The sequence below is a fragment of the Thunnus thynnus genome, chromosome 11 (genome assembly GCF_963924715.1).
Source record: "Thunnus thynnus chromosome 11, fThuThy2.1, whole genome shotgun sequence".
NCBI classification, from domain to species: Eukaryota; Metazoa; Chordata; class Actinopteri; order Scombriformes; family Scombridae; genus Thunnus; species Thunnus thynnus.
In genome coordinates this window covers 28,269,608-28,295,831 of record NC_089527.1, presented here as the reverse complement: position 1 = coordinate 28,295,831, position 26,224 = coordinate 28,269,608, and the positions used below count along the sequence as shown (strand labels likewise).

General features: G+C 39.8%; 1 protein-coding gene across 1 annotated transcript; it reads right to left on the bottom strand.

Moving 5' to 3' along the window:
- Window positions 1-618: 618 nt before the first annotated feature.
- Window positions 619-25,942, bottom strand: parp4 (poly (ADP-ribose) polymerase family, member 4). The gene is made up of 36 exons (XM_067604279.1): window positions 25,875-25,942; window positions 25,281-25,408; window positions 24,763-24,988; window positions 22,171-22,300; window positions 21,504-21,582; window positions 21,307-21,411; window positions 20,793-20,951; window positions 20,184-20,321; window positions 19,837-20,004; window positions 18,171-18,322; window positions 17,358-17,489; window positions 16,554-16,652; window positions 16,002-16,185; window positions 15,415-15,556; window positions 15,009-15,151; window positions 14,675-14,806; window positions 14,276-14,362; window positions 13,924-14,088; window positions 13,428-13,474; window positions 13,224-13,305; window positions 12,051-12,188; window positions 11,776-11,965; window positions 11,328-11,398; window positions 10,220-10,407; window positions 9,076-9,175; window positions 8,457-8,627; window positions 7,988-8,068; window positions 7,687-7,767; window positions 7,471-7,566; window positions 7,130-7,288; window positions 6,988-7,050; window positions 5,330-6,375; window positions 4,941-5,007; window positions 3,334-3,436; window positions 2,774-2,906; window positions 619-2,286 (listed from the first exon to the last, which is right to left on the bottom strand). The coding sequence occupies exons 2-36, from the start codon at window positions 25,404-25,406 to the stop codon at window positions 2,067-2,069; spliced, it is 5,403 nt and encodes a 1,800-aa protein (XP_067460380.1). The 5' UTR covers window positions 25,407-25,408; window positions 25,875-25,942; the 3' UTR covers window positions 619-2,066.
- Window positions 25,943-26,224: the final 282 nt, after the last annotated feature.

Here is a 26,224-nt window from a genome sequence, read left to right as displayed (position 1 = left end):
GCAATATTTATTGATTAACAGTTTTGGACAGGTCTAGATCTGTTAATTGAAATTAACCTGATGCACCTGTGAGAGAGGTATAATTTCAGTGTAGAATCTATAAGAAACATAATTGATTGAAAGGTTTATTACATCTATTGAACTGGCAAAAAATGTAAGGGTCAGGGCATTGACGTCACCCTATGAAACCGGGCGAGCGCCCTCAACTGGCAGAGTGGGCCTCCTCCAGAGATATCCTATTAAAGGGTCAACTTGGAGTACTTTCAAACCTCCAACACCTATTTTTACCCACACATTTTTTTGTAATTTGGCTGTCATGCATTACTGACTAGAGTGATTCAACAACAGCTGGTGATCGATACCTCGGTCAGAGGTAGAGGACAGCCTTCTGCCAGTGCCTTGTCCACATTAGCAGGGAGTATCCGGTTATCTAAGGCAGAAACCATTATACATTGTTCACAGTGTTGCTTCATGTAAACACAACTAGCAGTATATGCTAAAACATGCCAACTGGGTGGCAGAAAGTGATTTTGCAGATCTAACATTATGTGAGTAACTTACCACCTGTTACAGAAGTGAAAGAATTAAGACTTAGGGAAGCAACAAAACACTGATGTTGTCAGGCAGGCACTACTGTTTATTGTTTACGGTCACAATAAAAGAATTTGCAGACTTACAACTGAAACATTAACACCAAATAATCAAAAAAAAACTCAGTGTGATTAAATAACTGAGGCAAGCAACAAAAGAAAGGGCTGCGGGTGGACCCAAAACAAAGAAACAAATAAAACAAAATTTCACTTCCTATTCCAACAGATCCCCACTAACTCACTGATGCGAAAACCAGGTTAACAAAACAAAACAATACCTGTCTGACTTCATTATTCTTACCTATAAAAACAGAAGTACAACACAAACAACCACCCCTTAAGCCTGGTGTTCAGAATAGACAGACGGGCTACTAGGTGTGGTGCATGAGCATGGGCTAACAAATGTAAGAAAATAACAAAACAATCTAAAACCTACTGCCCAGTCCCAGAGCCGCTAACCGAGTGCCTCAATGAGTTAACCGTACAACAAATTTCACACAAGCCTGAAGCCAACAGCAGGGTTAACTATCACAGGATAACTGAGTTAATAATACAACAAAGATGCTGCTCAGATCAAATCACAGCCACCCCAGGTGTTTGCACTGAGTGACATTTATCAGTTTAGACAATTGTCCGTGCAAGCTTGAGATTGATGGTTAATGCCAGTGACAAGGAGGAGAAGACCAGCTGAAGACGTAGAATACAAATAGGTAGTCTGGAGGCCATGACAAGGAGGGAAATCCCTCACCAGCTGATGGGTGACACTACAGCATTGCCCAGCTCTAATTAAACAGAATAGATTGCACCACAATGATGAAAGCATAACACAATGTATAGAGCTGACAGCAGAAGGCCGTCACACCACCTATAGACTATTCCATACATATTCCCTGTAAATATGTTTCATACCTTATTTACAGTATGTGACTTGATTTATTCGCTAAGTCTGTTTTATTTGCACTTTGTTGCATTTTGTTTATATGGACACATCAACTTTTCTACATCAGCCAATGATGAGATTTTCAGTGTTTCCACTCACATGCTTTTTTTTTTTTGCTCAAATTGAAAATGCTCGTAAAACAGATGGATGGAAATGCACATACAGTTATGCTTTCCGTTTCTGAAGGCTTTATTATGCATGTGCTTATGTAAAAAGACAATTAGAACTCTAGATACCCATATACCGTACAGAAACTCTCCATGAGAAATCTAGCTGGAGAAATCTGGTTTCTCAAATCCACAACCCCAATTAAGGAAAACAGGTTACTTGTTTCAGAAATCACGTTACTGCATAAAGCTGACTATATCCTGCTTACTGATGTGCATTTAAACACACTGACAGAGGGTTCAAAATGCTTTAAATAAGGCAAAGAAATATGTGCATATGCATGTACAAATAAATCTAAAAGATAATCTCATCCCCTCAAAAAGGCTTCAATTTCTTTGACACTATCTTCTCTTCATGCTCCCTCAGTATTATTGGCCTGCTTTGTGGACTAGCAGAGGCGCTGCGGTCCCCTGCAGGTTCAGACCACTGAGAGGTGAGAAGGGAAGGAGACTTTCATAGCCTAGCAGCTGACGGGTGGAGGATTCCCAGCTCAAACCAAACTCCAACCGGCTGTAGACACACGGGTACTGCTGGTCAGCCCAGCATACCCAGTCCACCGCCCTTTTCACTTTCTCCCACCGCTCAGGCCTAAAAGAAAAAGTCAGTCATTAACAAAAGAGTAAGCCACTCAGGGAATAGTGATACCTAGGCTCACAAAATAATTAAGACAAGAAACTTAGTATAAATTAAGATACTTTCACAAATTAGTAAATTAGGTTAAACAAGGCAAGTTAAATTATAAGTAGCACCTTAAAGGGCATTGGGCAATTCAAGGTCATGTTTAACTAAAGTGCTGATACTTGTATAGATTAGTTCCTCTTCTAACTTTTTTTGCTGGATTCTGAATTTCTTGTTATGTTGTATTTTTGAATGATGTTTTAAATCTGTTGTATTTTGTAACCCACATGTGATTCTACTTGAACCTAACATGAGTCAGGCTTCATGTCTTGTTTTGAACTTGTATTTTAGTTTCATTAGGTGCCAAGTTTAGACTCGGTTGATGTGTCTCTACAAATAGCAAACAAGTTAATCATTTTAAATTAATTTCACTCTATTCATGTTGTTGTGGACTGACCTGGGCTGTGAGGAGTCATTCAGGCAGAAAAGTGTGCGGAGAAGTTTTCCTTCCTCCAGCTTCTCCACCCTCATCAGCTGCAGAACCAGAAGAGTCGCCACCAGCCTCAGGATGTCAGCATGGGCTCTCAAACCTAGACCACATACACATTTATGCATGTCTTTAACATTGGTTGGAACTAGTGAGAACCAAAGCTCAGACTTTGGCTGAGATATCTGTATCAGTTTTTAAAGGCAGGCCACAGACCTCTTTGAGCAGAAAATGCTGTGCTCATGTAGGAACCCGTAGATCATGATAAGAAGTTGAATGAGAAAATAGGTTTTCAGGGCCTTTTAAAGCTTACAGTCTTTTGCTTTTAAGTAAAATGTTAAATCTAAATTGTAATTGAGCAATTTTCCATTATGGTAGTTTTACTTGAGCAAATGATGTGAATATTTCTGTTATCACTGCTTCATCCTAATTCTCTACTCCCAACAAGAAGTTAGAATTACTCAACTTGATCAGAAATAACAAAGCTATTTCCACTCTGTAGGCCTGAAACAGGTTGAGGAAATGCTCACCTAGAGAACAGATGCCCTTGTTTTTCAGGAACACGTTGGCAAAGAGGTCTACGTTGATATTCATGAATTGCCCCAGTTCTGTTGTTAACTCCCAGTAGCCCGCCTGCAACCATACAGACAAATATCACAATTTGTCATTTTCTATGCAAAGTGGTAAGAACAATGCCACTAGAATGTATAATATATACTATACAGTATGTCCCTCTTCCCTGTGGACTGCTAGTACAGCAAGAGTGGTTATAGTATAGGGTAGCTAAAACGTTTTTTTTTTAATCAAAGAAAAGATTAAACAGTAGGCCAAAACTTTTCCATTCAAACAATCTATTCACACTGAGATGCAACAGATGAGAGCCACAGCTTCTCCCCAGCTCTAACATGAGCATAATATTAAATGACAAATGTATGGATACATGTAAGTGTGTATCAATATATTTTGTCAGCCTGACAAAAACCTATGCTGAAGTTGAGCACAGCTATTGTAAGTTTCTTCTGCTAAATTAATGTAATTCAATGTAATATGTTACACGTTATGTATAATGGCACAGAAATTGTTTGCTAACTGGGAATCCACATAGAAAGTGAGCCATGCGTAAACATGTTTTATCCATTCAAGCCACACCGACTCCGACCTGTGTTCAGTGTCTTTGTCCACAGAAGCAGCCGTCTGTCTTCACCAGGCTGACTGTCAGCAGAAATGTACTAAACCAAAATAGTTTGCATGTCGGCTCCATGTGAGGAAATCAACAGTGTTTGTATTTATTGATTCATTGATTTTATTTCCCTGCCCACCAGAACAAGTGAGGGGAATCTTCCTGAGTGAGTGAAACAGGCAGCTCACAGACAGACTGGGAGCCTTGATCAATCAATGTTGATACCGTTAATAAGTTCAAAACACATATACAGCAGGATATTTGTGCGATTTGAACAGCTGACTGTGCAGATTACACCCCTTGAAATGAGGAAGAGGATATAAAAAATACTCGACTCAGAGCGTAAAAAAATGCAGGGGGTCCTGGGTAGATGCATGTCTCTTGGATTCAGTGTGGACTGATACATTTAATAAAATGGAAGCATATCTGTTCTGTGAGACGCACAAGTGACGGAGGTCAAAAACACTTCTAAAACACTGCTTAAAATGCTTTCTATGTTGGATTGTAAGAAAAGCCATTAAGTAAGCATGACATCTAATGAAAATGACTATATAAAAATTTAAACTGTACTTTTGAAACTATGGCAGAACATAACAGGAATGTTGCTACAACAGACGCAAAGCAACTGCTTACTGACGCACGCCACCACTGTACTACCTTACACTGGAAAGAAAGCACAACTGAGCCTTTGTGACAACCAGAAGTCCCAGAGATCAATGGGTTACAAAAAAGAAAGGATTGGAATTGGATAAACCATAGCTAATATAGCCAACATTTGAACTTGGCGCTAACAAAAGCAAAGATTTAATTTAGGAGCTTGATACCAACAATACCAGGGCCCTGGAACTGCTATATCTGCATAAAATGCAGCCATGATGAAAACAAATCTTTTCTACACACATCTAAAACTGATCTGTTCCTTGGCTTCACACCCAATGACATTTTAACATATCTTACTGAATGCTGCATCTGGAAAATCTTTGTCCATTTGAGCTTCAGTTTTTCAGGATCTGCGGACATGTTCCTGAAACATGATCACAGCAGGACAGTCTTAGTAAATATTGACAATAGTGTGACAACTGTTATATATGAATAAAGCACATGCATTCAGACAGGTAAACATACTATAGATAAACACACTTATGCTGACTTTCTCCTTTTCACCTGCATACATGTAGATGCACATACACACAGAACAATTAACAGGGAGATGATCCAGACTATCCATTTTGTCACCCACAGCCTTGCCACCATTTAAAATATTTTGTTGTTGTAAAATTGTGTTTACATTATGATTTTCTCAAATGAAGCAAATCTAAAAAATGAATAATTGTTTTGAGACTCACATGGAGGATAGATGAAGAGGATAAGGATGCTCCTTGCTTAAAGACACTGCAGTTGCTGATTGTACTGTGAACCCAGCTGAAGGGCGATCTAGTCTGAATAGTGCAGTCCTCCCCCATGAAACAGGTAAACCTCCACCAGCTGCAGGTTCACTCTGGGCCAGTTTTGCCCCAAAAGAAAAATCTGTTGGTGCGATGTCTGCTTCAGACATCAATTCATTTGTATATAAAGAGCACCCTTGCAAACTCGCTTCTCTATAAGAAGCTGTTCGTGCGTAAACTGGACTTGGAGCGCCATCTTCTGTTGGATGATCTGGGTTAAGGGGTTGAACTTGGATTGACTTGCCCCTTTTCCCATAGATTGCTGCCATAGCTTGCTGTTGTTGAACTGCAGAATTAGGTTTGGCCTCAACAAAAGAGAAGCTTTTTGTTTCAGCTGCGAACACTGAGCCTCCAAGAGATGGCTCTGATCTTGCAAAATCATCTGAGTGATCATCTGGAGCAGATGCAGGTCCAGCTGTGTGTTCCTCAGAGTCAGTGGAACTCTCCTCTGTGTCTGCAAATTTAGCTGACAGCTTTTGTCTCAACACCTTAGTTGGCACATAAGATCTGTGGTGCGATCTGTATTCCGCCCGCACATCACTATGAGACATTTTTTGCCCACAACTGGGTATCCCTAAGCTCCTGAAACTCTTGTGCATCTGTGGTGACTCACTGAATACACGTTGCCTTTCATTATGGTAAAGAACACTTTTAGGTGCAGGAGGAGACATAAAACAAGGAGGAGAAGGAAGACAATCAAATGACAGGGATGAAGAGTGAATTAAAGGAGGGGGAGGTGGAGGTGGAGGGACTGGAGATGCTTGGGGTTGGGAAAATGAAGAATTTTCCTGAGGAGGAGGGGGAGCAGGAAGATGGAAACCTCCCACCAAGTGCAGATCAATTGGACTCTCTCTCCCTAAAAGACATTCCATCACTTCATCTCCGTCTTCCATGAAGCTCATGCTCCGACTCCTTTTGTGAACAATGTCCTCCAGAGAAGAGGAATCCTGCAAAAGGAGAGAAATTATGAAGAAAACACAAAGGGAGTCAGGGCCTAATTTTTCACAAATTTAGACTGAACAACTATAAACTAAAAGTTCATTGATGTTCATCAATCATCACATTTCCTGATCTGACTTTCCTTCATCGTGCGTTGTCAAAAATGTAGTACATATTATTTTGTGTCCGACTTCTTCTTCTTCATAAAGTGCAGGACAATGTCTAAATCTGTTGTTAGATTGATTGTATCACGAAAACCTTTAGCTGACCTTGCTGTTAACACACCCTAAAGTAGCTTTTACAATAATGGCCTGCTTCTGCCTGCTTCACATTAAAATGCATTCTTTGTGAAGCACATGTGGGAAGACTTAGAATAATGTACCACAGCAAAGGAGCGCTGGGCATTGCCCTGCTTTGACAATTATATGTGCTTGTGCCAGACAGGCGCGTTGCAGCCGTGGGTTTTACAGGTGTTGTGACACCAGCACTTTTGAAAGAAACATGATTGTTTATTTTTTACACTGTCCATGCACAAAAAAGCAGCTCTGTTTAAAAAATGTATTTATTGTCACCCCTTAAATAACAAATCTGCAGCTACAGTTTATGCTGAGGGGACTAACCGTGGATGAAGAGAGAGAGGACGCCCCATCCACTTCAGTCCAACACGATCCAACCAACACTTTCTGCAACAGAGACAAATGCAGCTCATAAAAGTGGAACTTGGTAAAACTCCTGATTACACTACACACAGCATTAGGTTACCTCCATAGACCAACTGTCACAAGCATCATCAAAACACTCCACTTCCTTTTCCTCTCTGGAGTCCTGACGAGACATCCAGCTGATGTAGGGGAGGAAGTCAACATCTTCCTCTGCGATTAACTTGGGGATGTCTGTGAAGCCCTCTGTTTGGTCTGAGTCCTAAAACAATGTAGGGGAGTTTGGTTTGTTTGGGAACTACAAAATACGATGTGACAAATCCTTCAAGTCCAGGGTGTAATGTGACTGGTTGTTGGGGTGGAGGGTTGGTTGTACTGAACAGCTTCCAGAAGTGAATACAAATGACAGTATAAATGTAAAGGAGCCTGAAAAAATGCACAAACCCTTTCTTCAATGGCCACAAAGCTGGTGAACTGAGACAGGATGCTGAACTCTTTGCTTAACTCAATGATGAAGGACTTCAGCTCAGCTTTCTTCCCCTGTAAAAGAAAGCAAAAATCTATGTCAACATGTCAAGCTCAAGCTAGAAAAGTAAACCAGGGGTGGTGGTGATGGTGGGGGGGTTGCTTTAGGTCTCACTCTGACACACGCAAACACACCTCATGTTCAGCTTCACTGGTATCAAGGCTTCCGTCTTCATAATCCCTGATGAGGGCCCTCGCTGTGAGCTTGTGAAGAAACTGAACACACACATCAATACACATTACAATCATCACCTCATCATCCTCATGATTATGACAATCACCATCAACATGCATCAGTTTCTGTAGGGTAAACTAGTTAAAGTTAATTAATGTTAAAGTTTCACCTCTTCACAGTGTTATTATTTAAACATATACAGCAGATACTGTTGAGATCTGTCAGTTGTGATGTACAGAGCATGAGTGTGTGTGTTCTTACTGTGCCCCTGGATTTCTGCAGCTCACTGGTGGACACCATGGTTTTCAGCTCCTGACCACTCAGGTTGCCAAGGAGGGTGGCCTATATGAAGTAAAGGCAGGAAGCAAGATGAGATTAGTGCTGAAATTACTCTTTGATTAACCAATTTGATTACTCATTAATTCATCATTTAAATAATTGATCATTAATCACTGTAAATATAATATCTTTGGGTTTGAACTGTTGGCTGGACAAACAAAGCAATTTGAAGACATCACCTTCGGCTCTCAAAAATTACAAAGAAAAAATCGACAGATTAATTGATTCATGATTAAAAAACACTGGTAGTTGCAGCCTTAACTGAGATTCAAAATGATACACACACTTATATGAAAAATATATGAACAAATATATGAAAATATCTGAAGTAAAAAGAAGAAACAAATCAAAACTGTTATTCAATTAGTAATAATGTATATAAAATGCATACCTGAGTGCAGTTTGGCACAAAACCGTAGACTAGAGTGTGGCAGTCATTGAACAAAGCATGGAGCTGCTTGGGGGCTTGCACAGGAGGGGGCGCTGTTGGGTTGAACTGTTGCCACTTCACTGCCACTGAGCTGCAGCCAGGAGATGCCATACGCTTCACCTGAGATGCCACCTATGGCCGAAAAGAAAACAAATGAGCAGATGAATAGCAGTAGTTATTTCCCCCATTCTTAAAAGCATATTAGTCATATCCCAAAGCTGTTGTTTGCATTAAAATTTCAAAGAAAGGTTCCCAACATATATGTCAGGTCTGGAGGGGCAGCCCACGGGATCAAGATTGCCAGTATATCATCCCTGGCATGATGCTGCATGTGTGAAGAGGTGCTTTACACGGGCAAATTAATATTTTGACCTGATGGTGGCACCAGATGAAAAGTCGGGGGTTGATTAAATTCATTACAATTCATCCTGAAAGGAACATTGACATCTGTACCAAATTTGATGACAATCCATTCAATAGGTGTTAAGATATTAAGTCTGGATTCAAACCAACAATGTGGAATACATGTTTGGTATCTTGTGTAAACAAGATGCCCCAACAATCAGGTCTTCAGTCTCACCTTCTCTGTCCAGTTGTGTCGGGTTTTTGTGTCAAAGAATTCATAGGCTCCGCCCCCTGCCTGGGCCAGGGCTCTCAGCATGTGCCGATTGGCTGTCGGGCTGAAATGACAGAGATACATAAACACACACCTTAAAATGTCTGTAAAAAAGAATCTCAGAGTACAAAGCACAGCAGCTATATTTGTTGAAGGTTTAACTCCACACAGGGTGAAGTATTGCAGCACTGTACACCAATGCAGTGTATAACATTTAACATAACTGTTATGTAACTGTTATGTAAGGCCTCAGGTATCACAGAGTATTAAACAACCTCTCTGAAGAGCTTAACCTGCCTACATGTTTTTTTCACCTCTTCAATCAAAATTGTCTTTCCGTCATAGATTTGGAAATTTTACTCATAGGTCAGCATCTTAATTTTGTCTCGCCCCCAGACAACCATTGCACCAACTGTACGTTAGCTAACTGCAGATGTTTGCCAGTGTGTCCGTGTTCAGCTCAGCTTCTGATTGAACTCAGAACTCACAGGAGACTTTTCAAACCTTTTTCCTCTTGTCTATGTCTGTTTTTGAAGCAAATTCATAAAGCCTCCAGTTATGCCAAATAGTTGGAACATTTTCAATTTGTGCGGATGCGTCTTTGCATCACTTTGCGCAACCCTGGGCGAATTTGTGCCTTATCGCATCCTTCCATTGATTTTGGATGCAGTCATGCCGCGTCTAAAATTCACATCACTTTCTGTCTGAACACACAGTGTTATGGTGAAGCCCCACTCTACACGACCATAATGTATGTATAATCTTGCGTCCTCCCTGCCCCGCTGGTCGCCTGTGGGCATGGGTGGGAGTGTCTCATGATTGTACACATAGCTGTTCAGAAAGTCGCCGGTGCTGTAGCTTGATAGGCTGTCTTGATGTGAGCACTGTTTGAATTTTTCCTGCCCTCTTGTCACACCGCCAGCTTGGTCCATGTCGCCAGGTATCCCAGCATGCTTTGTGCAGCGAATTAGTCGCTTCCCATAGACAATGAATGAGTGTGGATTTTGTTTCCAGTCAGTTTGCGTACAGTGGGGCTGCACCATCTAGCATGGTACTCATCAACATCAACACTAAGCTAATTTTCATATCCCCTGTGACCCATTCAGACCTGAGGCCGCAGGTGAAGAGGCGGCTGTGTTGGGCGTTGTCTCTGAGCAGCTGCAAGGTGAGCTCCGCATTCTGGACATGGCCGTCCGACAGTAGCAGCAGATTCCTGACACCACGGGATGGAGGCAGAAGGCTGAGAGCTCGCAGGGGCCGCCACAGCTCAGTGCTGCCCCCTACTGGAGAAAAGCGCTGATAGGACGGAGAGGAGCATTTCAGAGCCAGTGTACTGGCCACAGGCATGGAAAACACTAAGAGCGTTTTTTCCTATTCACCTTTCATCTTATCAGAATAAGAATGGAAATGTGCAGGTTAAATAAGGGCACTAAAGTAAGCACTTTTTGTATTTCTTTTGTTATTAGGCTATTATAATTATTGTATTTAATAAAAAAACTAATTTCAGAAATGTACATGTGCATCTAAAACACTTACATCTAACACAGTATGTACTGTAAATTCAGAACATACTTTTCATCTCCTCTGCGATTAAATAACTAAATTTACTCAACCTAGCTTTTGGATGGATTGTCTACACATACTAGATGTGAAATTCTCAGATTTTGTTATCTTTAATGTAAATCACTCAAAACAAATCAAAGCTATGAGAAACACCTCTATGAATAAAACACTAGTTACTTACTGTTTAAATGTAATATGGCATTGTTCTGTATGTTTTTATAGGGATCCCTACATTCACATAAGAAATTCATCTTCACTGGACCAGTCAGACCAAAGTCATCATTTCCACCATCATTTCCTGGTGTTGTTTGTTACTTCATGGTGATAAAATCTACTTACAAATATTTCTTAGCATACATTTTATCATCACAAGATCAAGTTCCTTTCATGGCTGCATCAGGTTGAAGCTATTTCACATTAATGAAAAATAACATTTGTTTATTACACATTCAAGTGCAAAAGAAGCATAAAACACTTTTGGTGCTGTAATAAAAATGTGCCTATTACTACAGTATAGTAATCCAGTAGTAGGGATTTTTTGTAATTTAGTTGAAATAACAGTATATTAAGATCTAATACACTTTACACTTGAACATGTTATACAGCTTGTTAGCTGTTATACAGTTAAACTTAAGAATCAGACAATAACTCACCTTGATGAAGCTCTCGGCAGCCTGACGAGCTTCAATAAGTGGCTGCGCTGTCTGGAAAGCATCTGTATGATCTGATAGAAAAAAACACAGTAAAAGTCTGCAAAATGTGTTTACTGCATTAGTTTTGTGACAGTAATCAGTACAGTAATCTACACAGTGTGGTTTATAACAACTTTCATGTAAAGGTAGAATAATCTTAATATTACATGTTTATAATATTCAGCTTGTGTGAGATTAAGTGCTCACAAACTCTTGCATGTCAAGTGAGTAACAGATCACCAAACCCAAAGAAGTATTATTAATTTTATGTTGTCCAGTTCATTCCTTTATCCATCTGTCACCTTCAATTTGAGCTTCCTTTTAAACAGTGAGACGATTTCACTTTGTCTCACCTTGCCCACTTGTGTTTTTCCTCTGTCTGGTTAAAAACTTTAAGGATACTACTGACCTGTGCCAAAGAAGATGACATTGAGTCTGAGGTTATGGTCGAGGGTTTTGAGGACCTGCAGGGCGAGTCTCTGGGCTGTACGGAGAGACTCCCCCCTCATGGACTCAGACGTGTCCAGCAACAGGATGACTTCATCACATGCTGGACTGGAGGTTGCGTCAAAGTCTGGATAGAAAACTAACATGCAGGCCTGCAGTAGAGAGTGAGAGATAGTAAGAAAAAGAAATACAGTGAGAGAAAGAGAGGAAGACAAACAGACAGACAGACAGACACACCTGGCTGTCCTTGTCAGGGTGTTTCTCCACCCACATCCTGGGCAGGTGAACCTCAGACAGAGTGACTAGGAGCTGGAAACCCTCTGGACCCATCACTTCTCCTGGCAGCACGCTCACCACGGCTTTACAGTCTGTTCTCTACACACACACACAGGAGAGAAAAAAAGGATGAAAATGAAGAAGCTGGGCTTGGTTTGTATATCATGATTTTTTTTTTTAAAGATTAAACTTTAAGAAATTTTTTCAATGACTGGATTATTTTCTTAGGGTATAAAATGTCGGATTGATCAATTGTTGGTCAAATTTAACTAATTTGTGAAGTCTTAAAATTGCTTCCTCAATCTAAGCAGCAGCCAAAAACAAAGTATAATGATATACAACACAGAAAAACACTGTATATTTTGGTGAAGCTGTAACTAGCTGATGTTTAGTATTTCTACATGAATAATACAAGAATAAATACATTTAAATAAAACGTATAAATAAATAGCAATGCTATTATCATAATTACAACAAATTCTCTGCTGAAGTAATTGTCTCAGCACTAAAGTGAGGTATTGAACATTACAGAAACACAGACTTAAGATAGAGCCCTGAGGGACACCACATGTCAGGTCTATTTTATTGGAGGATCGTTCATCCACGGCCACAAAGAACTGTCAACCAGTTAAGTAAGACCTGAATCATTTATGAACCGTGCCAGAGAGACCAACCCAAGTCTGTCCAGCAGAATGTAATGGTCTACAGTATCGAATGCAGCATTGACATCTAACAGGACAAGCACAGAGAGCTTTTTCTCATGTGTGTTCATTATAAGGTCATTCATCACTTTGACTAGAACTGTTTCCTTCTCTAATGGGCCCTGAAACCAGACTGGAATTTTTCAAACACAATGTTGCCACAGAGGAGATCATTCAGCTGTTTAAAAACATTTTTTTAATATCTTACTCAGAAAAGGCAGGTTGGAGATTGGTCTGTATGTAGTGATGACAAAACAATCTGTGTTGCCTTTTTTAAACAGTGGTTTAACTTGTCTTTCTCCATCTCCGTTCAGCTTTGCAGCAGCTTCTTTTGGTTAATAGTCTGTTTTCTCCATGGTGGTCTTTGTTTTTGAGGATTTCAAAAAAAAAATCTGAATATATTATTAACAAAATGTGAAAACACCAAAGTTACCTTCATCTTGACTTTGTGAGTGATGCATTGCAGGCTGGTGATCTCATGGGGCATCTCAATTGACATGTCCAGGGTGAACTCTCTGTGGGGAAAGAGTAACACATTGAACACAGCATCTAGCTGCACACATTTCAGCGTGCATCATAAAAAAAAACACCATAGGAATGTAAATATTTTATCGTAACAACACAGAATATGGCTCACCTTGTACTTGCTGCCTCATCGGTCACACACACTTTCTCCACAGTGACCTATTGAGCGAAGGGAAACCCACAAAAAACACAGATGAGCTTAAGCTGAGATAGAAGGAGACAGGCCTAATGAAGCAGAGAAATACCAAAATCACCAACACTTGGCCTCAGTTAATAATTTATCCTGTAATGATGGCTTAATCATGCACAAACACAATAGGCAAACTACAAATTCAAACTGAGAACCACACACCACAAGTCCAGATATGTTAGCTATGTCATACACTGATTTGTCTTTAAACTATGAAAACATATGTTAATCATCCACCAGAAGGAAAATAAGGAGACTGAATTGAAGAATTCACAGTACATGCATACATTGTACAATAATAGACTTTTGCTTCCTTGGGGGCCTTTTGCCATTTTTCACACTATTGATGGCTGACAGAGGAGGAACTGAGACTTTGGGTTGGGACTTTTTAGTATAGATTTTATTGGGCTCTTCTCACTTGTGTGGTCTGGTTGAGCGCTGCACTCTCCTGCCACGGAGCAACACTCCCAGGCAGGGAGAAAAAAATACTCTCGTCTCTGACGATCAGTTCAGACACAAAGGTAACTTTGATGAGGACAGTTGCACCGGGTGGCAGATTGCCCACACTAATAGTGAACACATCCTGCAGGGAGCACAAAAACAACATCACAATCAGTGTACAAATACATTTTTGTTTGACAAAAAGGGGCTATAAAATATTCTGTTATGCTCATCGATCAGTCTAATATTTAAGAATTAGAGATCGCCTGACTTCAAGCTTGAATCAGCATGATGATGTGTGTTTGGTTGAGTGCAGAAGCTGGACATACGGGAGCATCCTGGTCCATGAGGTAGGCTCCATGGCCTTTCTCGATAGCCTGCTTGTACTCCTTGCGAGCTTTCTCTTTCTCCTTCACCTGAGATCCAAACAGACAAAAAACGCATGGAATAATTGGTTAAAAATGTTAATTATATCCTTAGTGTTGTCACCTTAATGTCAGCTTTTAAATGTTTTCATGAGAATATCTGACTAAGCTTTACAATATATTTTACAATATATTCTCGAGTTTGCTTCACTCCAAAAGACAAAAATCTTTTCTCCCCACACAAATTGTGTAGTCAATTACTCACTGTAAGTAGTATTAAAGTCAGGTGAGGTAAACAAACAAACAAACAAATAAAAACAGCTGAACAGAAATCTCTGATCAGAAAATGTAAAGCTGTGTTACCTGTCCCACCACATGTTTCCCATTGATGAAAGCTTCAAATCCGCACACTGCTGCAGAATCATCCAATGGGAAGACGTACTTCGCCTCAATGGGCACAGAGCTAAGATTGGTGTATTTTTGGAAGATGATGACCTAAAAGTGGACAGAGAGACATATACTGTCAGTGCTTTATTTAAGATGTCAGCCAGTAAACTCAGCAATCAGTAAAATATTTACATCTGATAGTCTGATGGATTTTAGGAGGTTGATGCAAGATTTCCATGCAAGAGAAACTGTTACTTGAATGGACATCCTGGCCTGGCAAATTTAGTGTCATTAAAGCTTTTTTTTTCACCTGAGAGAGCAGATCCATCAGTTTGCACTTCACATGGACGGCCTGCAGAGGGAGCTGCTGACCAGAACTGTCCAACAGTCCAGCTGTCACATCCTCCAGTGGGTTTTTAATGCTTTCAGTCCTGTCATCCTCAGAGCTCATCACTACACACACACATGCAGGTGAAGTTTAACAAATTACAATTACATTTAAAAATGTAAAACCAAATAAGTTGTGATCTCTGAATGTGAAACTTAAATTCTTTTTGTATTACTGAACATTTTAAAGACCTCTTGTCATCAGGGTGTAAAAGCCCTTCCTTTCTCCCTTGCAACTTTTCTGCTATCTAAAGCAAAATATTCCTCACTAAAATTTGGACCAGAGAATAGCACTTTGAAAGTATATTTATCAGGTATGCAGTGTTCACCTTGGTCACAGGAGGGCAGACACGGTGCAGCTGAGGTGTTGATAGAAGGACTGAACTCCTGCATTTGGTCTCCATTGATGCTGAACTGAACCACGTAGTTCAGCTTCACCTGATCGGGACTGTACACCACGTACTCATCATCCTGGAGCACCAGATTGAATAGTTATCAGTACACAGTGACATGTGTACATAAGTTTCATCTCAATCATCTTATAAACTGTAATACATTCTTAATTAAAGAAAATATTTAAGTAGTCCACACTTTTATTCTAGTTTTTAGTTCCTTAAGAGTAAAGTTAAAGCTTTTAACTTTGTGTTGACATTGTGTTGTGATGTAAAGGTTCAGACTGAGGCAGCAGCATTGCTACAAGTTACATATGTATTTGATTTACGACCAAATATGCAAATCAGAATCACAACTGAAACCCCTTCATACATGATTTGATCAGTTCACACCGTCACTATAAAGAACTGATCTATGTCACATATTAGGGAAAAATCAGCTTTAGCATCAGAAAGAATAAACATTCATCTGCAATCTGTCTGCTGATCTATTTATTTACATTTGCACACACGCAGAGTCCTACCTCAAACTCAGACTGAGTGTTTGGGGTATGGCGGACCCCATGCACACTGTCGTGTCCCTCAGGGGCTTGGGTCAGCGTGGGGTCTCTCTTGTGGACGGCCTTGCACCCTCCCAATGCCACATCACACACCAGCAGCAACCGAGAACCATCTGTCACACTGGGTTTGGAGTATTTCAGACTGGTGCTGTGGGTGGAGGATATGGAAAACTAAAAACATGCTTACTAGAGATGACTTTGTTGTTGCCATCTGGGTTCCTGGATGATGAAATGATGAATGCAGGCTAGCTAGTGTAATATCATCTTTCTCAAAAGGAATTTTCATAGAGATAGCTTTTGAAGTTCTTTTGGGTTTTGATATGTTTTTTATGTTTCAAAGCAAAAAAGAGTAACCTGTGACTCACATTTGAGTGATTGAGGTCACAGGAGTAAAAAAGTGAACTCAATGTGTCTCATTTTAGTGGAAACATTTTTGTATTGAAGAGGATGTTATATGTCACAACAAATGCACATTTTTATGGAATAAACCTTGTTAATTTCAGATATTCTACTAACCTCGCAGCATTGCTAAAGTAGATTCCACTTCCAAGATTCCCAACATCTGTTCTTTCTATCCCATGATGCTCCACTCCAACACGAGGCAGCAGCAGACCACTAAAGAGAGAGAGAGAGAGCAACATTTAAAATCCATGTCAAAGTTCATTGTTGAGTTGTACATATAGACAAGCACTATAGCACTATACCTGTCAGGCTGTCATTTTATATGTATAATAATAAATAATAGCTAATAGCATTAGAATATAACTGCTCGCAAATGTAAACTTTATTTACCCAGAAACCCTGTAGGGTGAACTTTTTGAACTGATAGCCTACAACTCGGATTCAACTGTTTTGTTTTGTTTTTTTAATGAAACCAAAAGAAAATATATAATGTTCCTTTGGTGGGTGCATTCGCTTACTACAGATAGTTGGGCTTTTATATTCCAACAATTACTTTCTTTCATAACTTTTTGTGAGAAAACACCTGTTACTATCCAACAACTGGATTTCATTTTGAAAGACAGACTGAATCTCAGCTTGCTACATTAGTGAAGATGTAAGTTTAGTTTTGTTTAGTGTGCGTGTTGGGAACAGAGAGATAGGTCAATTTTTATAACAGAAGTTTTCCATATAATATGTGAAAAATACAGATATGATTAGAGAAATTAAATAATCTTGAAAATGTAAATGTATGTATGTTATATTATTATTATTATTATATTATATTTTCCTGTAACACACCAATACTGAACTGGCTGTGTGTGTGTGTGTGTGTGTGTGTGTGTGTGTGTGTGTGTGTGTGTGTGTGTGTGATCTCACCGAGACAGGATTCCTACAAAGTTGCTGGGGCTGGAGGAGTGGAGGAGGGACTTAATGTTCCTCAGCTCACTTTTAAAAGTCTGAAGTTCCACCCCTCTGCTAACACGTAGAACCTGCTGGATCTGCACCGCGCTGCAAAGCACAGATGGAAAAACTGGCAGTGAGACACCGCACACATCTGACAAATATACATTTATTTATATAGTGTATGGATGGACTCTACTGCCTACACTAAAAGGCCATTAAAACACACTCAGTGACTGTTTTGTAGCATTAGGACATTTGGGGGCATTTACCTCTGTAACTAACTACTACTACTACTATTTAGAACAATTTCTCTATGATGAAGTTAATTTCAATGATATTCTCTTCATGTCTTGTATAGTGTCTTTTAGTGTAGCATCTTTGTATTTTATTAAGATTAAACTGCATTCTATGCCTCCAAACTCACTTTGCTTTAGCCATTTTTTGGGCTCTCTCATAGAATTTACCCCAAATTTTGTCTGTATTTTTTTACAATTACATACTGTATATAGCTTAATGGAGATGGTATCGGTTGGTTGAAAGTGGATGGTTAAGCAGAAGAGAGAGCATGTCAAAAAGGCCTCAAGTTGCATGTATAGTACCACTAGAGGGGGTTGCTCTAAACCAGGGGAAAGATTCAGTATTGGATTGTGTGACAGTTCTGGTACTTTAAGGTAGATTTGTGACATTAAATGGAATGAAAAAGGAATAATATCAATAACAGGTGGTGTGCTTTTCTATCTGCAACTTGAGTGTTTTTTTAAATTTAGTTCTGAGGCAGTACGTTACCTGTCCTGCAGCAGAGCAGTCACATCCTGAAACTCAGGACTGTTAGGGGGAACGAGTTCAATGCTGCACCTCAGAGCACGATACTTCCCCAGACAGGAAGGGGCGGGGCTTCTCAGGGTCATCTCACTCACATTCAGAACATCTCTGATTAACTTGAAAACAAGAAATTATTTTGTTAATATTAGCATGCACATGCACAGAGGACAGTAGTGACTTGGGTTTATGGATATAAGCTAATAGTTTGTATTGATGACTCAACAATTTTTACATTTTTTTTTTTTACATTTTGCTGTCAGCAGAGACATGCTGTAAATTGTAAATTTGTAATGTTTTGTGGTGAAACAATAATAGTGTTTTATTGTGAGACAAAATGAGATAAAGTTGGTTATACTCTTTGATATTAACAGGTTTTAATACCTAAACAATAAATACAATGAACACAAATCTTCATATTTAAAAATGTAATGTCTATACATGTACTGTTGAATTAAAAACTATTTTACTGTATGTCAAATGTTCAAGAACTAAAAAGAACAAGCCTGATGGTATTTCTGTCACAACACATTTTTAAGTTTATCACAGTGGTTTAAGCTGAAGAAGTCTCAGAATTTTTTCAACCATGTAATCCCTCAAATTGAAATCACCACAAACAATATGGCAGAGTAAGAATATCCAAGCAGCATGTAAGTACCAGTAGCTTCAGTCTTCTGTCAGATGTGGTTAAGGGACAGTATTGATTGTAAGTCACCTATGTTTTGCAGCGCTCAGAGCCTAACACACAATAATACAATAACACTGTAGAGACACGCGTAAAACTGAAGAAAATAGACTTGAAGTGAAAAATAACTCTTGGGATTGTGCTTGTGTGTGTATAGAAGCTTATCTGTTCCACCAGACATGCATGAAATGGACACCTGAAAAACTCGGCCTCCTGTGTAGACAAGCCTTTAGTGTGTGCGTGTTTAAGTGTGTTTTCAAACCTAAGGTTTGTTTGCTCTAGTCCAAATCGGTGGATGATTTTCATGATATGATTGGTAAACTTGTTATGTTTTACCTTTGGTTCTTTTCCCACAAAATTCAATTGAATCAAAAAGAACATTCAGTCCGCTCGTATTCACTACGCTCAACATAAACAGGAAGAAGGTCCTGAAGAAGGTCCTACTTGCCCAATTAGCATCAAGGCAACATACCTTGTTGCTAGTCCAGGTCTGACCTTCATTCTCCAGCTAGCTGCTAGCAACTGTCGCTTTAATGTGTGTCCCAGTATGCGCACCTGGCTGCAGGAGCAATTTAAGCTCAAACTTGCAGAGTATGCCTTGTAGATGGGTCAGAGGAGAATTTGTTTTCGACCAGACTGAGACAACTTCCTTTAAAGGGTCTTGGTATGGTTGTTTTGGTCCACACCCAAGTGTGATTGCTGTGTTCAGACCTGCCCAAACGAATCACACCAAAGAAGAAAACCAACCAGAGTCCAGTTCAACCACACTAAACAAGCAGTTTTGAAAACACCCTAAGAGTGTTTATAACACAGTATGTGGTTCTTTATGACTGTATACATGTGTATCTGCCTTATTAAAACTATAATAGCACTTTTAGCTCTTTTAGCCTGTTTTATACTGAATGCTGGTATCCACGTGTTTGCACATGTGTATATGTCCTGTGATACCTGACAGAGGTCCAGTTTCTGAGAGATGAGCTTGGCATTGGGAGGTGGATGGGGCTCTCTGTGTGGCAGCAGGGTGTAAACCTCATCCAGAAGGGACATCACCTCAGCATAATTCCCCTCTCTCTGCTTTCTTTGAGCCTGAATCAACAAGCCCTCCGCCCTGCTCACCTACACACACACACACACACACACACACACAAAGACAGCATGGAGCAACGGTGTGATTCTAATCAGATTTGTGATCCGACAGTCTTTCTTGGAAGGTGAAACAAACAACAGGCTGACGGGACAGCTGATGCTACTGTCAGACTGAGATTTCACAGGACGATCCACAGGGGAAGCCTTACATCATTGAGGCTGAGTTTGTCGACTGAAACTCTGAGGATGTTGCCAAGGCAACCCAGGGCCTCGGTCCACAGCAGCTCCACAAACAAGCCCACATCCTGCGACAAGCTTCCTGTGCTCAGCTTCTCCTCCAGCAGCAGCTGCCAGGCAAACAAGGCACATGTCAATCAACTGATCAGCTAATTAAATTTAGCATGAAAGTCCAGCAGCAGTAATTACTCTAAGCGCACAGATATCTTAAGAACACAAAGCCAACCTTAAAAGAGTACTGCACTGATTAACATTTAACATTGTCAGCTTCATGATGGGCAGTTTAACAAAAAGGACTGAAAAAAAAACGATGCAGTCTTTTTCCTTGACAAAACCTGGCGCCAATGTTACCCACAATGCAACTTGACTGCCAACAGTTTGATTTGGGATTCAGATGTGTTATGCTAGTGGCCGCTAGCCTCGAGCAGAGATGAGGAGCGGACCACAAAGGTCTGGTAACCTGGCAAATCATGGAACTCAGTGCATACTTAGTTGAGCTATGGTACTCGTTTCATTATTACTTGGAGCGCAGTCAGCTAATGTCTCAATTGCTGAATCAATGTGCAGAGAGTGTGTCGGACCTGCTGGAGGGGGAGGGAGCCCAGGTCACGGGCCTGCGGAGGGATGCTGGTCCTGAGCTGCAGACCTGAAGCCTGCAGGGTCTCTTTCAAGGCCTGGTACATCTCTAGAGCTTCCTCTGAGGTGGACAGAAATGCCAGCATATCCCTCACTGCCGCCTTCTGTTAGCACAAAGACAGGGTACATGTTTTTATGTTCTTCCAACATGAAAATTGTTCTACTCAAGTCCAGTCATGGGCCCCAAATTTTGACTCATGACTCTGCTGGAGCTAAAACTGGATGACTCTGACTCAAGGACACATGTGGTCTGGATTTAGACAGATTAGTGTCTTATGATGGTCTAAATGTTGACTCATGTATATAGCACAGTTTGAAGCGGTGATTTTACTGTAATTACTTTTTGTTTGTCCTTACTATCTAGCTCAAAGAAATCAAATATTACCAAACTGCTAACAAGCAAATAAGGTAATCTGTGAGCTGAGATGCACTACAAACAGTAATATACAACAGACTTACATTAGCTCCTATATCGTCCTTCCAATACTTGACCACACGGTATTGCCGCCCTTTCTTTCCTTTGGCACTCTGCAGCTCCAGAATGCACCAAGTGTTGCTGTTAATCTAAAGAGAAATGTTGATTATAAATGATAGTAATCATTGTAATACAGTAACAGTAGTGGTGGCAGTAACCTAGAAATAAATTGCAGCTTTACCTTTTCAAAGATGGAATATTTGGCCACTTGAAAATGATCCGGGTATGTTGGAATATCATGATCAGTTTCAGTATAAATTCTGTAAAATTTAACAAATGACAACAAAAATGCAAAGATAAATGTCATTTCCTATATATTATTTGAGAATACACTTTTCTGCAGAAATGTTTATGAAAACTAAATGCTGACTTAGTTTTCCAGCTCTTGTACAGCAGTGTGTTTTCCCCAGTTGTTTCTACCGCCATGTGAGCGCTAGTTATTTTTCAGGAGGCACATGTGGTTTAACTGCATCTTCGAATGGATAAATTTGGGATTTGAACTCCCAAATAGAAAAAATAATCACATTTTCAAAACAAATTATTTTTATGGTGGATTGCTCCCTTTAAAGCGTGCCCTGCCAGTGGCTGTGAGAAAGCTACTCTCTTTAATACTATAATCCTTGAAATCTTTGACTGATGGTGTAATGACAAAAGAAAAAAATCTGGACAAACAGCATTACTCTCCTCATATGAGAAAGCTATTAAGTTTTTCATGGAAATTAATAACAATAAATCAAAGTAACATATATATAATCTATATACTGTTTAAGAATGATGAAAGTTTCATGATGTGTACACAATCTGCACAATTGACAGTGTTATTGTATGAGGATGACTCTTATCCACACCTGAACCTTTCCAGAATGCCTCCACTCCTTTCTTGAGTCTCCACCCTCTGAGTCAGGCTTATAGAGTCCACAGGCTCAGCTTGACCTTTGGATGGCTCAGCAACTGCTCTACTTGTCAGTATATCAGTTACTAAAATACACAGATAGAGCACACACGCACACATTAGCAACACACTCAAACTCAAGTCACATGTTCTGCAATAAATGCATTAGAGTTGGTATGCATTTAAACTTCAGTACACACCGGCTATGTAAATAAGGTGACAAATGGATTATCACAAACACACATCATTCATGACACTTCATTGCGGTATGTTTGCTCTAAAGAAATATGAATGTGTAACAATGTGGAGTGCAGCACACACCAGATGAGCAAACACACCCTTTATCTAACTAAAAGACTGTTGTTTGCACTTAAACCTGCTGACTGAGTGTAAACTGGATTTTTCATCAGCATGTCCATATATCATCACGGAAACAAAGGTGGGGAGACAAAGCTACTGGACCAGTGTCCAAAACACAAGGAACTTGTAACTTGTATCTGTGCTAAATGTTAAAGGCAGGTTCACAGAGGGATCATGAGTCATTGTGCTGGAACTGGGTGGAGTCCTGATTCTGATTTTTTTTTTTGTCTGCCTTCTGTAACTAGCTGAGAGAGTACAAAGTGAGTGATCGGCATTTTTCACTCCCACATCTCTGATTGCACAGTTTACAGTACAAATCCACACTGCATAGTCCGCACTTTAATATAAAAGTATGATACATTATCAGCTAAATAACGTGCATGTACAAATATCAAGTTTAGGGTTAGGCGTGCTGTGGCCTTCACCATCATGGTCCTTCACTTTACTGCTGCAGTTACTTCATTTTCCAACATGTATGTTATTTTTAAGAAAGAATCCGCAAATCTGTGTTTTTCTACTTAGTCTCCAACTTTGATGCTAAGCATTTATTGCTGTGGTGTTTTTGCACAACATTTTCCAGATATCACCTGTTAATTATATGGCGTGGATTATATTCAGGCCTGGCAATGGGGAAGTCAAATGCAGTAGCCAATCAAATTCAGTCCTCCTGAATTGGAGCCAGCGCTGGTGAGAGTCAGATTTCCTTGTGTTTGGGTGTTGGGAGGTACTTTGAGTTTTTACAAGTGGCGCTATTTTCTTTTCCTACCCAACCATTGCAGCTATTGCAACTTATGGTAAATAGCAAATTCTTTTTATGTTTTATGTACCAAACTAGAAATGTGAAATTCATTATTACATGAAACCTGTAAGCATTATTTTTATCCAGCACAGGCAGAAGTAAAATAGACATGTATGCATGTATTAACATGACCCCTTAAACCTGCAGTAACTTAATTATAACAAATTTTGACCACTTGGCTGTGGAAATAAATTGTGAACACAACACTGACAACTTGTTATATTGCAGCCCCATTGCAGCAAACACTTGCTTATTTACACATCCTGTAGTTACAGAGCAACATTATCATTTGAGTCATGTTTCTGGTCACCTGATGAATTTAAGTCCAATATTCAGTCTCTTTTAGCTCTGTTTGTTGGCTCTATCAACTCCTGAGTGGAATATCTGTCTCTTAAGCTGCCAAATTCTCCATCACCATGTTCCATCAACCATGTTCACCAGCTAGTCGCTAACTCAAAAACAGCTGCCTGCTGCAGCAGAAAATGACACTATGAGAGCGGTGAGAGTGGTGAGAGTGAAACAAAACAGTAAAGTGCCGTAAAACTTGCCGTAAAACTCTGTAAAGCCGAAAGGAGCTGCAGAGTAGGGTGATAATTCGCTTTAGGTTCATTACTATGAGTGATGTCTCTCACATTACACACTGTCATTTGATACAGCGTGTCATGAAGTGACTGTTGCATGTCATTGCAGCCCCGAGCCACTAGAAGGCTCTGGTACCACTTACCATTAAGAGGGATTATATACAGTCTTACGCAGAATGTTATGGCAGTAACTAAGAGAAGTTGTACCCCCATGTTGGTCATGTTATAACGTGGTTATGGCCGTTAGTACATTAAAGCCAGCTCAACTGAAGACAAGTGTCGTATCTAATGACATGTACCCTAAGATATCACACAGCGTTACTATAAAAATATTTATTATAGCTGCTTTAATTAATCCTGAATTATGTATGAATTTGAATATATACATGAATAAAGACTCTGTGAAGTGGACACCTAAACTTCCTGAAGAAAGTAATTTTTTTTCTTAACAGATTAACTTTGTTACCTAATTTTTTTACTGATGATATTTTTCTTACATGGAAATATGATGTTATTCCTATTCAGTCCACCCAAACTGATTCCCACTTTTTTAGTTAAAACTTCCCCACATCACTCTGCTGTCAAATAACTACATGCAGTACACTATACATGCATGTTTTGCTTTTTTATCTCATGTGGACGTGACAAAGGTGATCTGATGAAAGTATTTTTGTCATGTCCACATAAAACAAGCAAACAACACAGCAGAGCACAAGAGGTTCTTCTCCTGTTTTAGTGTACATGTTGCAAAATATTTATGGATGTCTGTGCGCCTCTCGGAAACAGTTCTGCCTATGAAAGACGATACCTTGATGTGAGAGTGGATCTCGCCTTGGTGAGGAGAGAGAAAGAGCAGGAGAAAAAGCAGAGAGACAGGAAGTATCCAGCTTGTATTCATCCACAGGCAGAAGAACTCCTCTCCCCAGACAGCTGTACACATAATCCATCCCGACCACGGGCGTTTGGTATTTCTGGACACTACGAAGCCTGTTGGAGCTCAGGTTGGATATGTCATTGGTCACAATCAGAGAGCACTGTTGAAAATGTAGACAGAAATCAGAAAACAAGTTGTGAGTTTTGATATTGTATATGAATACTGTATATCCATCGGGCAGAGGCAGACCAAATCTAGAATGCCATGACGTCTTTCTCGATTGTACCACTAGGATGACATATAATCATGCAAGCTGCATTTGCATTAATCATATTGTAGAAGGATATATTCTGTTTTTAATAAAAGGACCTTAACCAGACTGACATCTCTACAAACAGGGTGATACCTGCCTAACCAGGCACTGGCAGCGGAGAGTGATCACATCATCTGACCTGTTTGTTGACCACAAAGGAGATGTTGCCTCCATTCTCTGTTACAGCTGACTTCAACTTCTTCTTTTCCTTGAACGGCAAGTTTTTCAGCTCCAAAAGCACGGAGCAGCTCTCAAACACAGCCATGCCTGTGAGGAGAGGACACACCCAAGCAGGCCATTATAACACAATATCAGCTGCTTTCAGCTGCTGAGTTTGTAGGTGTTTTTTCTTCTCTTTCGCTCTTTTGGTGTGACCTGTTGGTTATGTACACTCAAATGTGATGATTTTTAATTATCACCAACATAACCACACTTGACTTGACCCCACCCCCCTCCCCCCCTCTCTGTCTCTAACATACACACATACACACAAACACACAAACACAAACAAACACACACACACACACCTAACGCTAAATGTGTTCATATTCAACAACTAAGAAAACAATAATAAACAAAAAACAATAACAAACCAAAATGAAACAATCAACAAAGTGAAGTTGTCCTTAGCCCTCAGCTCTCTGTAACATTTATTTTGCGAATAAAAGCAACAGCTATTAAATGAGTGACAACACTAACTTATTGCTGATTAAAGAAAGAAAATGAGGCTTACTTTACTGCAGGCATCCAGACAACACTCCTGCTGTTGACTTCACTGCTGTGTCTATCAGGCTAGCGAAAAGCTTTCAGCATTATCTGCTTGTAGGCTTGTGTTTTCAAAATAAAGGTTGTGATATTAAAGGATAGGCTCACAATTTTTCAAGTCTGTCTTAAAACAACAGTCAGGTGTCCATATGAACAGTTTTTCAGACCAGAACAGAGTTTTTCCTCACTGTAATCATTCCTCCTGTTCATACTGGCTATTAAAAAGTATTCAATGTAAGTGATGGAGTGAAATCCACAGTGTGTCCACACAGTCATTTGGTGCAAAAATGCATTAAAAAGTTGATGTGAAGCTTATAT

What these genes read in the sequence shown, in the direction of transcription:
- parp4 (XM_067604279.1), bottom strand. Translation starts at nt 25,406, where the DNA reads ATGGCTGTGTTTGAGAGCTGCTCCGTGCTTTTGGAGCTGAAAAACTTG. An exon ending in CTCACAAAGTCAAGATGAAG is followed by an intron (nt 12,189 to 13,223) that starts GTAACTTTGGTG and finishes GTGTGTGTGTAG; the next exon opens with AGAACAGACTGTAAAGCCGT. An exon ending in TTGTGCCAAACTGCACTCAG is followed by an intron (nt 8,069 to 8,456) that starts GTATGCATTTTA and finishes TACTTCATATAG; the next exon opens with GCCACCCTCCTTGGCAACCT.